Source organism: Siphateles boraxobius, unplaced genomic scaffold (assembly GCF_051911475.1).
Source record: "Siphateles boraxobius isolate OS27281-9 unplaced genomic scaffold, OSU_SipBor_1 66, whole genome shotgun sequence".
NCBI lineage: Eukaryota > Metazoa > Chordata > Actinopteri > Cypriniformes > Leuciscidae > Siphateles > Siphateles boraxobius.
Window position 1 is genome coordinate 30919082 of NW_027509193.1, and position 16010 is coordinate 30935091.

Genomic DNA, 16010 nt, shown 5'->3' on the forward strand with positions numbered 1-16010 from the left:
AATCTAATAAAGTTAGATCCAGATTTTACAGTGGACATCAAGTGGCGACCAATCACAGTAAATTATTGCTGTGCTAACTATGGATTGTTGCATTTTGTGATTTTGCATTGAGAAAATTCCCGAGACCTATCAGAACTGGCCATTTTTTGGGGTTGTGAAACAGTCACTAAAATGCTGCAACTGTAAAGTGGATCAGAATCCTGTCTCCTCAGGGATTTTTAGTCAACACCTTGACCCATTCTCCTGTGTAGAAAGCGCATAATACTCAGACTAGCATTGAACACGCGGTCATGCTGGAAGATCATTTTATAGAATGCGTCTATGGGTAGTCGCCCTGTGGGGTCAGCGTGCTTCATGGCAGTCAGTGGCATGTACAAACGGTTGGTCTGATGACGAAATGGAGGATTCTTGGACACAATCAGCTGGAAAGTTTGCTGTAAGCAATGAGACATTTTCATGTCACTTATTTAGAACAGGGAGCCCCAACAACTAAAAGAACAGCCCATCCACACTCCTTAGGTGTCTGCCCGATCGAAAGAAAAACTCTGCGCGAGTATGGCAGGTAGATCTGATGGAAGATTTGAGCTGTCTCTTCATCAGCCTCTGAAAAGTCCATCTTCTCTGCCTCCTCATACACTTTCTTCTCAAACTCAGTTACAACTGGGCCTGGCTCCACTAAAGTCATCCTGTGGGAGTTGTTTATAAGACACACTTACAATGTATGAATGTTTTTACATCTATAAAAATGAAGTAACCATGTGTAGTGTATTTAACCCTACAATGCATTCCCGGCATGCTGTGATTGTGCTGTGTTCGGGTCATTTTGACCCAGAGAGGATTTCTTTTGCCCGAAAATGTCAAGCAGTTTAAAAAAAAAATACGAAACCTGTCTTAATTGAAAGAAAACAAGTTTGAATCCAATATTTGGTGGTAATATAGAATGGAGAGAAATATATAACCTAAGCTACTTTTTGTAGTCTGGTCATTTTTGACCGGGAACACCAAAAGTGTGACTTTGTTCCATTTTGTACAAAAGCATTTCAAAACAAGCTCCCTGGTTAAATATTAAAGCACACTATTGTGATAAACTTAACAATCTTTTTCCATATTTTCTTGACAAATATTTTCCACAAATAATTGGTCTCTGATTTTTCAAGTTAACTCAGCACTATATCTGTGTACTCACTTGACATTTGAACTTCATAGCTTGTACAGCAAGACTCTCACAAAAACCTTCAACAGCAAATTTGGAGGCAGCATATATATCATTAAAAAGTAGTCCTGAAAAACAGTGAAACAGTGAACATTAAAGGTAAAACATGTGCATTTAAAGGTGCAGTGTGTGATTTTTAGCGGCATCTAGTGGTGAGATTACGAATTGCAATCAACAAAAGTTACCGTGGCCGACAGGAAAATATGTCATGTCTGAGACAGCAGAGAGTAGCCAGTTCAGCAATGAGGTTTCTTTACAAGGATAAATTAAGAAATTATGTTTACTTAATTATTCAGTAAAACTATGTTATTGCGAGTATTATTGTTACTTGTTCATCATTGTGTCAGTGTTTTATTCGCTTTATAAGCTTGCTTCCTTGCAAAAGAGCAACATAGTAACGAAACGCGTTTGTCCGTTTAGGGCTTCTGTAGAAACATGTCGGCGCATTTCAATGTGAGGGGATCCGCGGTGTATGTAGATAGAAACTGCTCATTCTAAGGTAATACAAATATAACGGTTCATTAAGTAAGGTCTTTATACACCACTGAAAACATAGTTATGGATCTTATATTGCATTTCTTTCAATAGATCCTCAGAAATATTACACAATGCACCTTTAACGAGTGTACTGCTGAGATATGTGGTAATACCTTGGATTCCCAGGACGCTGCTCATCACTACGATGTGTCCACTCTGATGTCGCTTCATATCAGGCAGCAATTCCTTCACCAGTCTCACCAGGCCAAAGAAGTTAGTGTTGAAGAGTTCCTGCATATCACTTACACTCTGGCACTCCAAAGGACCAATCATCCCCACACCGGCATTATTCATTACAAAACAGAGCGGTTGAGTCTCAATCAAGCAGGATGTGGAAGATTGTTCAAAGCATTTTGCATTGTGTAATTTAAAGGGATAGTTCAGCCAAAAGTAAAGAAATCTGTCATCATATACTCACCCTTGTGTTATTTCAAACCTGTGGAACATAAAAGAAGATATTTTTGAAAGGAAGTCAATAGAAACCAAAACTCTTTGGTTACCAACATTCTTCAAAATATCATCTGCAGAAGAAAAATAAATCGTTTAGGTTTGGAACGACATGAGGATGAGTAAACGATGACAGAATTTCCCTTTAAAAAACAAAGGTTCAGTAGGTACACCACATGTTTGTGTGAAAAACTGACAGAACAAAGTTTTATTGTAATTTTATTCAAGTGTTTTAGAAATGTTAAAGTCTGGGATTATGATTAGTCAGCAACAATTCTAGTGAAAATAGTAGGGGTGTAATGTAACGATACATTGTTATATCGAGATATCGCGATATTTAAAAATATACCTTTCGTGATGTAAACGATATGATTCACAATATAGTTTGTTTTATCCAAAACTCAGCTTACTGTACTTACTTTATAAATTATAGTTCACCTTTGGTTAATAAATATGTAATAAATTGTAAATACTGTCATGTACTCACCCTCATGTCGTTTCAAACATATAAGATTTTAGTTCATCTTCCAAACACATATGAAGATATTTTTTTATGAAACCTGAGAGATTACAATGCACATATTGTAGTCAACACAGACGTTTAAATGGAGGCGTAAATGACATGTGGGTGAGTAAATGAAGAGAGAATTTAAATTTTTGTATGAACTAATAAAGTTTGGGAATAGTCATTTTTGATCGCTTTGCGTTTAGAACTGTAAAAAACTAAAAAATGAAAGAATACAGTTTCAGTAACAGTACTACATTAAACTACTATATTTATTGTTTAATATACTGTATAATAATGCATTTGTGAGTCCTGATAATGCCAAATGTCCGATTTTACTAGTAAAAAAGGGAGTACATTATTTATAAGTAGTCGGTGACAGAGAACAAGTAAATGTGTCTAACATAATTCTGTATTATTATTTTTTTCTGTATTTCAGTACTTTCTTTGTTAACTTGTTCCCATATGTCTTAGAAGTAATTATTATAATATAACCCTCTTCTTTATTTTGGCTTAAAGTATTCATGACATGAGGGTATTGTTTACACCCCTAAAAAATAGGCTTTGGCAAGTAAAAATAAACTGTAAAAATTACCATAGGACCCTTGCAAATACAAGTGATACATGTGACTCAAATCAAAGAGGAATATTCCAGATATTATGGTATAATTCATATAGTGTTAGCTTTAAAAGAAGCTATGAGGAGATAAACTTAATTTTTGCTGTAAATCTTACATCATCTAAACGGAAAAGACCATGTACTTACAGTCAAGTAAAAATACACTGAGCCACTGTTTATAAAGCGGCATTGCTCAGAAATATTTGTTGAAAAGGAAACTGTGGATTTCACCTAACACATCCACTCGTCGATCCGACAAGCCGTTGACACACTCTCTGATGGAGTCCTCACAGGTGGCATCCAGCTGTCGGATCTCCAGGGATCTGTTCAGTGTCTCTCCGGCTGCTGTCTCCAGAGCTTCTCGGTTGTCCAGGTCCCTCATGGTGGCCACAACTAATTCAAGCAGAATCAATAGTAGCACTTCAAGTAACATTATTACATAACAGAACACTTATCTGATCATTAGTTAATGTACAGTACATATGTAACGGAGGCCAGCTAGTAAAGAGCTGTGCAAGTAAAACACTGGCCTCAGGAGGCGCACTAGCGACTGACGTACAAATATAAATATTTAAATTAAAGTTTCATAAAATTACATATTTATAATTCTCCTTCCTGATGCACTGGTATCATAATAAATGATAGACATTAGACATTTTAACATTTTAGGGGGTATATTTAACATGCAGTCTTGTTACCTTTGAAGCGCCTTAACTTATCTTTTGCGAGACGGACAGCTACCGCCAAACCAATTCCAGAAGAGCATCCTGTCACCAAAACTTTCCGTGTCCCCATTCCTTTCTCTCAACGCCGATCTCTAGTCTGAAATCACAATAAAAGCAATAAACTTCCCTTCCGAAAAATAAGTATAATTGAAGTTAATTTTATGAAGTATACGTAAGTAATGTTTAAGTATAGTTTAAGTATACTTTATGTAGTATGTATACATGTAGTATCAATGTACTAGTAGTAAACTTGTAAGCGTACTATTTCAATACAGCTCTGGACTAAATTGGCCCACTTTTTAGTACATAAAACTATACGTTTAAGTGTACTATAAGTGTAACGGTTAGTAAACTAAGTTTCTCATTTGTACTTTATCTGTACCACAAGTGAATTTATAAGTATACTAGTAGTTCACTATTTTAATACTTAGAGAACACTTCAAAGTGTACTTTCATAAACAAACAAAAAATTACTATAAGTAAACTAGTAGTATTATACTGCAAGTATACTTGTACATTTTCTTTAAGTGTGCACAAATCCCTCATTAACCGATAGACAAAAACTTTGATGGGCCAATTCATGTCATAAATCACTATTTTCTAGAGACACAAAATTAGATCAATTAACCTAAAAACTGTTTAAGGTGACTACATTTCACAAATGTCGATATGCAGATGAAATGACAAAATTAAAAATTGATTAATTTTAATAAAAAAAAATTAAATAAAAACTTACCCCAAATTTACAAGCAACTCCACAAAATGACACAACGCTTCGTTTAAGTGAGTAACACTGTAACTGTAAAATATAGCCTAATGTCACATATGCTTACTAACTAACTGCAGAGCACGCTGAAGGGTTTCTGCTCTACAGATTAAATCTTAATCAGATTTTCTAAGAACTTGAACTCGTCTCGTGCGCTCGTTTTAACTGGTCAATTACAATGTAGGCTACTAGCGCTGTGATGCGATTTCACATCTAAAACCGCACGACAAGTTTAATGTTTTTAAAAAACTCGTCACGTTTTAATATGAAACATTCAAAATGATAGTGACAGTTATTTGCAGTGTGTGAAAAACAAAACATGAGAAACATGAGCTACACAAGCATAATGGTTCAACTTCAGACTAAACATGTTTGTAGTGTTGGACGTGTAGGCTACTTACTGAATGCAAATAAACCGAGCGTTGTTTGCAGCATACGTGTACAGTAACAGACCTGTGTCCTGCTGACACTGCGACTCTTCTCATCCACAAACTCTCCTTTCACCCGGAGCGCGTGAGTTCTGCATGAGAGTCTGTGATCAGTCATGTTGCACAGCAGGGGCCTATACCATGAAGCCGGTTTAGGTGGCTAGCCAGCTATGTTTCAGTTTAGTTTGCGTCAACCCTGGGTTTTAGGGACCATGAAAGTGGTTTGTCTTTTAGCAGTGTTCATCGTCATAGTAACTTATGCTCCACAGCTAACCTGGTCTGGGGCAGGTTATGTTCTAGGTAAGAGGTTGCAAACTGAACTTGGACCAATCAGCTGTGGTTGCGGTCACTACATAGCACTACAAAGGTCACTACATAGCAAATGATTTTTAAAGACAAAATCGTCTAGTTTTTAGTGATGCTTATTTAGAATAATACATTTGTATGATTTAGATAATATTTAGGCCTATGTAATTATTATACCCTTAATCAATCACAGATGTACAATTTTAGTTCATCAATTATTATTACGCAGTTTAAATGAATAAATATATAAAGGTAATATAAATACACTTTAGCATCAATTGATGAAGCTATAAAATAACTACATGTGAGCTTAAATGTTCAATTCTCTCTATACCAGAGGTACCCAGACTCTCTTTTAATCATTCTTGGGGATTTTAACAAAGCAAATCTTTCGCGTGAACTACCAAAATACAGACAGCACGTTACATGTCCCACCAGAGACAGTAATATACTGGACCACTGTTACACCACAATAAGAAATGCGTATCACTCCGTCCCACGGGCAGCTTTGGGGCTCTCTGATCACTGTTTGGTTCATCTCATACCGACCTACAGGCAGAAACTGAAATCAGCTAAACCTGGAATACGGACTGTAAAAAGATGGACTAATGAAGCAGAGCAGAATCTACAGGCCTGCTTTGATTGCACTGATTGGACTGTTTTTGAAGCTGCTACCAATGATCTGGATGAGCTCACAGATACTGTAACATCATATATAAGTTTCTGTGAGGATACATGCATTCCTACCAGGACATTCTTATCATTCACTAATGATAAACCATGGTTTTCTGGGAAACTCAAACACCTTCGTCATGCCAAAGAGGATGCTTACAGAAGTGGGGATAAAATCTTGTATAACCAGGCCAGAAACAGATTGACAAAGGAGATCAGAGTTGCTAAAAGGAACTGCTCTGATAAACTGAAAAACCAGTTTTCATCCAACGACCCATCATCAGTCTGGAATGGCCTGAGGAACATCACCAACTACAAGTCACCATCCCCTCGATCTGTGGACAATCAACACCTGGCTGACGATTTAAATTCATTTTACTGCCGGTTTGAAAAGCCCTCATTAACACCACACACCCGGTCTGATCTGCACTTCACACTTTCACCATCACCTCCTGTTCTCCAATTATCACTCCCCCCTCCTGCCATCCAACCTGAGCTTAAGGTCTGTGTGGAGGACGTGAGCCGAGTCTTCAAAAAACAGAAGACTAGGAAAGCCTCAGGCCCAGACGGCATCTCATCTGCTTGTTTAAAAGCCTGCGCTGACCAACTGGCCCCGGTCTTCACGCAGATCTTCAACAGATCATTGGAGCAGTGTGAAGTTCCCTGCTGCTTCAAAAGCTCCACTATCATTCCTGTCCCCAAAAAACCCAAAATCACTGGACTTAATGACTACAGACCTGTCGCTCTCACGTCTGTGGTCATGAAGTCGTTTGAAAGACTGGTGCTGGCCCACCTGAAGGACATCACTGGACCCTTGCTGGATCCCTTTCAGTTTGCTTACAGAGCAAACAGGTCTGTGGATGATGCAGTCAACATGGGACTGCATTATATCCTGCAACATCTCGACAGACCAGGGACTTATGCAAGGATCCTCTTTGTGGACTTCAGTTCGGCCTTCAATACCATCATGCCTGGTCTTCTCACAGCCAAACTGACCCAGCTCTCCATACCATCCTCGATCTGTCAGTGGATCACCAGCTTCCTGACGGACCGGCAGCAGCGAGTGAGACTGGGGAAACACACATCCAAGACACTCACAATCAGCACCGGAGCCCCCCAAGGGTGCGTTCTCTCCCCACTGCTCTTCTCCCTGTACACTAATGACTGCACTTCTAAAGACCCCACTGTCAAGCTCCTGAAATTTGCAGACGACACCACTGTCATCGGTCTCATCCAAAACGGTGACGAGTCTGCCTACAGACTGGAGGTTGAACAGCTGGCTGCCTGGTGCAGTTATAACAACCTTGAGCTGAACACGCTCAAAACAGTGGAGATGATCGTGGACTTCAGAAGGAACAGCCCAGCACTCCCCCCACTCACCATCATGAACAGCACTGTGGAAGCAGTGGAGTCATTCAGGTTCCTGGGCACTATCATCTCTCAGGACCTGAAGTGGGACAATCACATTGACTCCACTGTGAAAAAGGCCCAGCAGAGACTGTACTTCCTTCGCCAGCTGAGGAAGTTCAACCTGCCACAGGATCTGCTGATTCAGTTCTACTCAGCCGTCATCGAGTCTGTCTTGTGCGCTTCCATCACTGTCTGGTTTGGTTCAGCTACCAAATCAGACATCAGGAGACTACAACGGACAGTCCGGACTGCGGAGAGGATCATTGGTGCCCCCCTGCCAAACCTCCAGGACCTGTACTCTTCCAGAGTGAGGAAGAGAGCAGGTAAAATCATCACAGACTCCACTCACCCTGGACACCACCTGTTTGAACTGTTACCGTCAAGACGGAGACTCAGATCACTGGCCACAAGAACATCTCGGCACAGGAACAGTTTCTTCCCACAGGCCATTTCCCTCCTGAACCGTTAACACTCCTCCCAAGGCATATGCCTGTAAGTGCAATACTCCCACTGTTTAGTGCAATATCCTACAACTCAGGTGATACTTATATGTAGATTTATTTATTTATAATATTCAAAACACTGTAAATAGGTTCATAATCTGTAAATCTGAAAATGTCTATTCTGACTAAACCAAACTGTGAAAGTTTTATTCTCATATATTTATATTTATATATATATATATATATATATATATTTTTTTTTTTTTTTTATTCTTATAATTTGTAGTATTATGTTTCATGTTTCATGTTGTATTTGTATTTGTATAGTCCACTGGAAGCCTCAGTACCAAAACAAATTCCTTGTGTGTGCAAGCACACTTGGCAATAAAGCTCTTTCTGATTCTGATTCTGATACCTTTATCAGCTGTATAAAATAACTTCACAACTTTTACTTGCACTGATATACAGTAGCAAGACTTTTTCTTTTAGTAGTCCTCTTTCATAGACAGCTGTTTTCTTCTTGCTGTGTAAATTTGTTTAAAGTCTTACTATTTTAATACTTTTATTTAATAAGTGAATTGCGCTGCTTCTCTCGCGAGAAATTAATCTCAGTTTCACTCTTTCTCAACATGTGATTGGCCGTTTGCTACTGATGTCACACTTAAACTCCTAAACTCAGGATCAAAGCCTGAGTTGACAGAGAAAGTTGATGATCAGCATCATGGTACCAACAAAGCCTGTTTGGATTGTTTTGGTTTTGTCAACTCTAAACTAATCCTGTAACCCTGAGTTTGTTCAACTAACATCATGGTACAGGCCCCAGATGTCGCGTTTGTGTTCAGAGAACCCTGGGATTTGAAGTCATTTAATTTACAGCAACATAATAATAATAATAATAACAATAATAATAATAATAATAATAACACCAATAATAATCACTGCTGCGGGAAGTTAATTTTAAAAGTAATACGATACAAACTGCCTAAAAAAGTAACTAATTGCGTTACTTAATTTCTATGTCAAAGTAATACTTTTGCATACATTTTCTTACCTGGGCTGGGTTTGTGTTTTTGTTTTTAATAAAAAAAGAAACACCAATAGGTCTATTTTTGGCTAATGTAGGCCTAAATGTAATGGCCTACTCACACCAAAAGTGAAATGAATAAACCTAAGGCTGAAGGAAATGCAAATTTACTCCTGTACAGTAGAGGGCGCAGCTCAAAAAAAGCTTTCAGCTGTGCTGCCATTCTGGGTCAGAATGAGTTTTATTGCCAAGTATGTTTATGCACACAAGCAATTTCTCTGGTGAATGGAGCTTCCAGTGCAGAAGAAAAGTACAGACATAGTGCTGACATACATTACACAGTAGAAAGGCAATACCCCAAAACAATAGTATATGAAACAAAAGTTTAAATGCTTATAGATAAAAAAAATAATTAAATTATGAAAGAAATGTGTTTATCTAAAGTCGTTTTTGCTTATTAGTAGGCCTCAGTTTAATTGGATAATTGAAGATCTCTGGCGTGCAATGAATTCTGGGGTAGGCAAGGCAGCGAAGGATCCATCTGTTGTATCCTTCATTTCACGGAATACTAAAGATGCATTTGAAGGAGTTGTCAAATTGGTATTGCCTTCATTGTGCCGTTGTGACGCAATCCGCCTTCGAATGCGGCCTTCGAATAATGTAGCCACGATCTGCCACGATTAGGCTACTAAACAGGCATGATATAGGACTCTGAGGATGTAGTCTTAGATTCAAAAGATTTGAATCACTGTGATTAATCAAAATCTTGTGCTGAATTCAGAACCGCATACTAAAGCATAGCCTACTGCTCTTACTGTTTTTTCCTTACTGTCTATAGTTTTTGCCATATAAAGATAAGATAAAAGTAGAACGAGTAGTATACTAGTATAAGGTTCTGTATTCAGTATTACACTTTGAATGAAAAGTCAAGAGTGCTCTTAGTTTGTGCTCGGTTTACAGCTGTAGAGTGGCGGCCTCTAGTGGTCATGTTGTGGTATTTCTGGTCAAACCGAAAGTGATCAGACTAACTAACAGACTGAAAGCGCTGAAACAAACGGTGCAACACTTAAAGAGGTGTAGCGTTGTTATTGATACGGAAACCGAACACTAAACGAGATGAATCAAATTCGTGAAGAAGTAGAGGTACAGTATTCATTATTCCGACAATAAAGACAAAGCGTATGATATTTTATTAGAGACAATATGAGATAATGCTATTAAAGGAAGTACGATGCAGTAGCTACAGTGCAACTTCCTTAATCACTTTGCATATTGCCTATAATATAGGTTAAAACGTTTTCTGTTTTTTCCTGCATAAAATCGACTTCGTATTAATAGGGCAACTGACACGAGTCTTTCACCCTGTGGTTGTTCTTTCAAAGAAAGATAAGTAATTGTAAATACGTTTTCTCTCCTTGTGCAGTTGGAAAAAAGTACGAGGCGACTGAGAGAGAAGTTTCATGGTCTTGTTGAAATTGACAAGGCTGTAGTGCTCATGCGACGCTATGGGAACAACCATCGCATGGTTGCTATGTGTGTCGCCTTAATGGCAGATAATGACAGGGGTAAGTGCAAACCTTTTCTCTTAAGAACCATGTCTCATAAGTGTATTACTGTATTTGCCCGTACTCATTCTACTATTTATGCAAGTTCTATATATGCAATAGTCTAGTTCAGTGTTTTTAATTTGTGTCGATTGCACACCTCATTTATTTCATCCATTTTTATGAGTAGAGCTGGACGAGGAAGACAAGTCAGCTTTGAATAATGACCCTGTAGCTAAGGTATGGTGCATATGATATTAGGTACATTATGTTAATTTATGGAAAGGGTTTGTAGGTGTATATTGAAGTGAAAAGTATTTGGACACCTCTTAAAATATATGAATATGATTGTTTTTGTAATGGAAAGAAATTCATTTTTTAAATTTTTTTGCCTTAAAGGCAGGGTAGGTGATTTGTTCCAGAAACATTTGTTGTTATGCTGGTTTAAAGTCTCTTCACAACCTGATAGCAATCACTATGTTAAGTTATTTGTTTGTATGTATATATATGTATATATATATATATATATATATACATATATATATATATATATATATATACAGTATATATAAATCGTCTGTGGAAGGCATAGGACCATAAAATGTTTGTCCAATCATTGTTGATTGATTGATGTCCCACCTGCCTGTGAGCATATGTATTTCCACACCTCCGTGCACCTGCTCACGCAGACATCACTCGTCATCAGCGTGTTTCATGCTATACAGAGTTAGACAGACGTCAGTCACGAGCACCGCGACCAAAACACCAGCCGCCTTTTACAGTTCCTCCTGAACCAAAACAACCAGCTTATGCAGTGTTCACGCCATAACTACTGTAATTTGGAAACCCGTGACGTTATACTCTGAGCGGTTCGTGACTCAAATTTTGGCATTTCAATGGCAACACTATCAACGCCGAAATGAATCCGCAGTAGTCAGATGGTACAGGTCAGAGCCCTTTATGTTCATTATTATTGTAATGTTATGTGCTTTAAGACATGAGGTAGTTTAATGCCATCTCTCGTGATGCTTTTGTTTTGCTCCCTGCTGAGTGTGTTCATGTGTTTTGAAGGAGGCGTGGCTTTGGTGACGCACTGAAAGGCAGAGTTGGATCTTGCTTTCAAAGCTTGCTCGCTATTGTTAGCCTCTCCGAAAATTGCCTACCCTACCTTTAAGTGTTGATATAATTACTGGGGTCACTGTTTTCATAATCCTGTATAATCCTGTTACTCATTAACACATTTTCTGCTCTCATATAGAAAGTGGTTATGAAACTCAAAGCTGATGAAAAACAACAGGTAACAATCCAAACCATCTCTCAACGCCCTGTAAACAATCTTAAATGTTATGTTACATGATTTCTGAAAATGAAAGTACCAGTTTTAGCTGCTTACAGTTTTTAATCGTATAATGGTGATAAGTCAAGATGTGATCATCAAAAATTTATAGAAAGAAAAACCTGCCAAGTCATCTGGATCTTCTGGTGCAAGACCATCAGCACAAGTAAGAAGGTGTTTCCCTATGCAGATGTGGATTTACAAGACAAATGAAACATCATGTTACACTGTAGTCTTACCACACCACTCCTGCTCCACTTTAGGCTCAGGGAAAGGAAAAGGAAAAACCAGATGATGATAAGGATATAATGGTTTGTTTCTGTGCATTGTTTACTTAAATTATAAATGGTACGAATTAAACCAAATTGGATACTAAAACAAAGTGTTGTTGTACCTTAAGCAGTGTGAACTAACATGCACAGACATGCTTGCAGGAGCTTGGGGATCGTCTACGGGTTCTGCCATTAACAGAAGAGAACAAACGAATGTTTGACCTGGCGCAGGCAAACCAGATCCCTTCTGTTATACATCAGTTTGCCTGTGAGTCATGTGACAGGGACTGGTGGCGACGTGTGCCTCAGAGGAAAAGGGTATGACGTCTGAACGCATCTTAAAAGCTCAAATCACATTTAGTTAAATCAGCCTCAGCTGTTCCCACTCACAGCTCAGACATGTCATGGTCTAAACTTGTAATTCAAATTGAAAATGTTTAGCATTTATCGGTGTGCACTTGGCTTGTTATAGGTGTCGCGCTGTCATCGATGCAAGAAGAAGTATGACCCTGTCCCAGCTGACAAAATGTGGGGTATAGCAGAGTTTAACTGTCCAAACTGTGCTCGGGCCTTCAAGTAAGTTTTTAACTTCATGTATAGTAAGTGTGTGTAAGTTTTTTTTTCTTTCTTTTTTTCAGATTTTAAAAGTGACAATGCTTTTTTTCCTGCATGATGAGGAGTATTGTATTAACATTTATGTTTCTGTTAGGGGTTTTGGTCGGATGGATGGACGTTCCCCTTGTTACGGCTGTCGCTCAGCCATTTTCCCGTCTAAGATTCTTCCACCAAGGAGGAGGGGCATGATACCTGGACCTAGACAAAGAAATCAGCACAGCTGCCTTGCTGAAGACTGCTATAATCGAATGGGTAATAAGATGCCGTTTGATCACTAGACGTCTTGCACAGTGTCCCTTTTATGCTATTTTAAAGGTTCCTAAATTTAGTTTTGAAGGTCTCCTACAATAAGTTTACATGCATCCAAGGTCAAAAAACACTTTATTTGTCTCATAATGTACATGGCACATCATCTCTTTTCTCCAAGTGTCTGAAACTGCTCGAATTGAGTCTCTCTAAACCTCTCCTTTCTGAGAGCTTCCTCTGCTCTGATTGGTCAGACGGCCCAGTCTGTTGTAATGGAACAAAATGTCCATTAGCATATCTAAATTTCAGCTGCGTATCTTCCTCAGCACTTGATACACAGTGATACGTACGATAGAGTCGTTTAACCTTATCAATTCGAGTCCTCATCCTTTGGAATTGCAGAAAAGTGTATTTGCTTTGGCTGCACAGAAAACAGCGTCTTCTCGACAAGACATGTCGACAACACGAACCAAACTCTTCCAGACCTCGGCTATAACTACAGTGTTGAGGGTGGGTCAAAGTAGACGCTGTTCGTGGGCAGCCAATGAGGACCGTCACAAGTTTGAACTTGTTGAACTTCACAAGTTTGTGTCAAACATGATGATCATGTTCTCCAGCGTGATTTGAGAATAACCCTTGAGCTTCAATGAAAGGCAAGAACATATTTTCTTCTGTACAAAGAACTCACATAATGAACATGACATGCAGGCGGAAAAAGTATATATATAGTGTGGCCATTAATAAAGAAATCATTCCCTCGTTTTATTGACTTGTTCTCTCGTTGTAGTAAATCATTACCACATTCTAATTATTTGTTCCCTTGTTTTAGTTAAATCAAAATGAAAAGTACAACCTAGCCACGATTTACAAAAACATGGGAACGAAATACTAATTGGTGGCCACAATATTTGTGAAATGGAATCTAATCTATTTCTTATTTATTTCATATTATAATATTTCTTAGTTTGAAATGGTTACAAATCCTAAAAATAATTTATTTACAGGTTTACATTATAGTTATCAGACTTTCAGACCTCGTTATGGAAGTGAAATGGGTTGTGAATGCCATTTCATGTTGATTTTGAATATTAAGCACTCATGTTTTTTTTTTAAGCAGAACTGCATGTGTATGACCAGCTGCATGTTTGTCTTATCTAGAGCCCCATGTGCCTGGTACCGAATGCGTTCACCCACACAGCAGACAGAGGAACAGAAAGCCACGTGTGGTGTTCCCCAGCCCCGCTCACATCAGCAGCGGATCCACTGTCAACACCTGTCTGAGTCAGGGCAGTCTGATAGAAAGCATCGACCAGCTCATTCTAGAAGACATTGAGGAAGAGTCTGACGGAGACTCTGACAGCAGCAGCTGAGACCGCAGCGGAAATCAGTGTAAATGACTGACGTCGCTTCACTTGTTGCTTTGAACGAAACATGTTCTTTCAAATGATTCACTCAAAGGTGTAAGCAGCCTGAATATTGACATATGTCATGCACTGCAGGCTGTATGAACACACACCAAACAATTCAGGTAAAACAATCAAAATAAGGAAAGATTGACGATGGACCGTTAAATTATGTATCAGTTAATGCACAGCTTGAGGTACTAATTTTGCCAAAACATGAAACTTTGTGTGTGAGAGAGAGAGTGTGAGCATTTGGTTCTCTATGCCATTCAGATGAAACTGTATTGTAGTCAACAAACCTGGAATTACCAATAGGGATCAAGCATTTAACAGAACTGATATAATGTTTATCGCAGCTGATTTGAAAAGAAAATTCCAGATTTTGTGTTTTAACGTCACTCATTCACTAATTGCAACTTCTTCTTCTTTGACTTCCACCATATTTAAATCAGTATATTTCCCTCTCACATGACTAGTGACCGGTTTGTTCTGCCATTGTTAGGTTCATATCAAAGGATTCATAAGCCACTCCTGAGAATAATCTTACAAGTACATGATATGACACCGAGAAGATGTCTCTGTGTATTCCAACTATTGTTTCAATGAAAACACTGTTATACTGTTTCAATAGTCAATTTCCTCATGCCTATATGGCTATCTATGTTTTTACTACATTTCTCTTAAAACCTGTTTTGTCAGAGATTACACTCTTCACACAACTATCAAAAATCAGACATTCAAAAAAAAAAAAAAACAGTCTGCTCGTGATTAATAAAACAGGTTTACTGTTATGTCAGCCTTATGTAACAAGCTGTTATACATAAGCGTTTCATGGTGAATTTCCAGGAGACAAAAAAATATGTTAAGCCAACCATTAATGTGTCAAAATAAAAAATGACCTGGAATGAGAATAGTTTTGTCTTTAGTATTACATCATAACTTTGGATAATATTGTCTTTGCATGATTACATTGGCAAATAGTCTTAACAGATGTGTAATGAACTCTTTCGGTGTATGATGACCTGTACAATTCATGAAACAAGACACCCAGCTACACCCACACAAAACCCTAAACAAAAGATATCCGATAGCACAGAAACCAAACAACAGGAGACAAACAATAGTTTCCTAACAGCTAAACCTTTGAATGCAGCCTTAACAGCTTTCCCAAGAGATCTCTATGTGACCATCAAACGAGGTCTAATGTTTTGTGTACACTATTGTTACTTGGCCAAGCTATAACATCAATACCATGAAATGTGATGTCCTTAAAGAGGCATTAAAGCAAAAATATTTGCATTTATAGAACTGTCTATATGGGCTAACAAGTAATTATCAAAGGCATAAAGTTGCAGTTTGTCACCTGAAAAAAAAATATTCCACTTCTACTACAAGAAGTTAAACAATATTGACATTTAGCCTACTTGCATCTAGATGACTTTCGAAATCACTACTGCACACCATGAACAGAGCTGTGGTCAGTCTGCGGTCAAAGGTTA

General features: G+C 38.2%; 2 protein-coding genes across 2 annotated transcripts; one reads left to right on the top strand and one right to left on the bottom strand.

Annotated features, from left to right (window-relative positions):
- Positions 1-77: 77 nt before the first annotated feature.
- LOC143722239 (retinol dehydrogenase 8) lies at positions 78-5336 on the bottom strand. The gene is made up of 7 exons (XM_077213529.1): positions 5214-5336; positions 4020-4143; positions 3553-3714; positions 1864-2043; positions 1192-1281; positions 503-711; positions 78-434 (listed from the first exon to the last, which is right to left on the bottom strand). The coding sequence occupies exons 2-7, from the start codon at positions 4114-4116 to the stop codon at positions 219-221; spliced, it is 954 nt and encodes a 317-aa protein (XP_077069644.1). The 5' UTR covers positions 4117-4143; positions 5214-5336; the 3' UTR covers positions 78-218.
- Positions 5337-10086: 4750 nt separating this feature from the next.
- On the top strand, positions 10087-15422 carry shfl (shiftless antiviral inhibitor of ribosomal frameshifting). Its single transcript, XM_077213530.1, has 10 exons — positions 10087-10238; positions 10519-10660; positions 10830-10879; positions 11898-11936; positions 12088-12141; positions 12239-12286; positions 12410-12565; positions 12720-12823; positions 12957-13114; positions 14267-15422. Exons 1-10 carry the CDS (start codon positions 10212-10214, stop codon positions 14476-14478), a joined length of 990 nt encoding a protein of 329 aa, XP_077069645.1. The 5' UTR covers positions 10087-10211; the 3' UTR covers positions 14479-15422.
- Positions 15423-16010: the final 588 nt, after the last annotated feature.

Coding starts and splice junctions, on each gene's coding strand:
- LOC143722239 (XM_077213529.1), bottom strand. CDS start 4,116: ATGGGGACACGGAAAGTTTTGGTGACAGGATGCTCTTCTGGAATTGGT. Junction 3,715..4,019: donor TAAGTTAAGGCGCTTCAAAG/GTAACAAGACTG, acceptor TGCTTGAATTAG/TTGTGGCCACCATGAGGGAC. Junction 1,282..1,863: donor CAGCGTCCTGGGAATCCAAG/GTATTACCACAT, acceptor ACTGTTTTTCAG/GACTACTTTTTAATGATATA.
- shfl (XM_077213530.1), top strand. CDS start 10,212: ATGAATCAAATTCGTGAAGAAGTAGAG. Junction 10,661..10,829: donor AATGGCAGATAATGACAGGG/GTAAGTGCAAAC, acceptor TTTTATGAGTAG/AGCTGGACGAGGAAGACAAG. Junction 12,824..12,956: donor AACTGTGCTCGGGCCTTCAA/GTAAGTTTTTAA, acceptor TGTTTCTGTTAG/GGGTTTTGGTCGGATGGATG.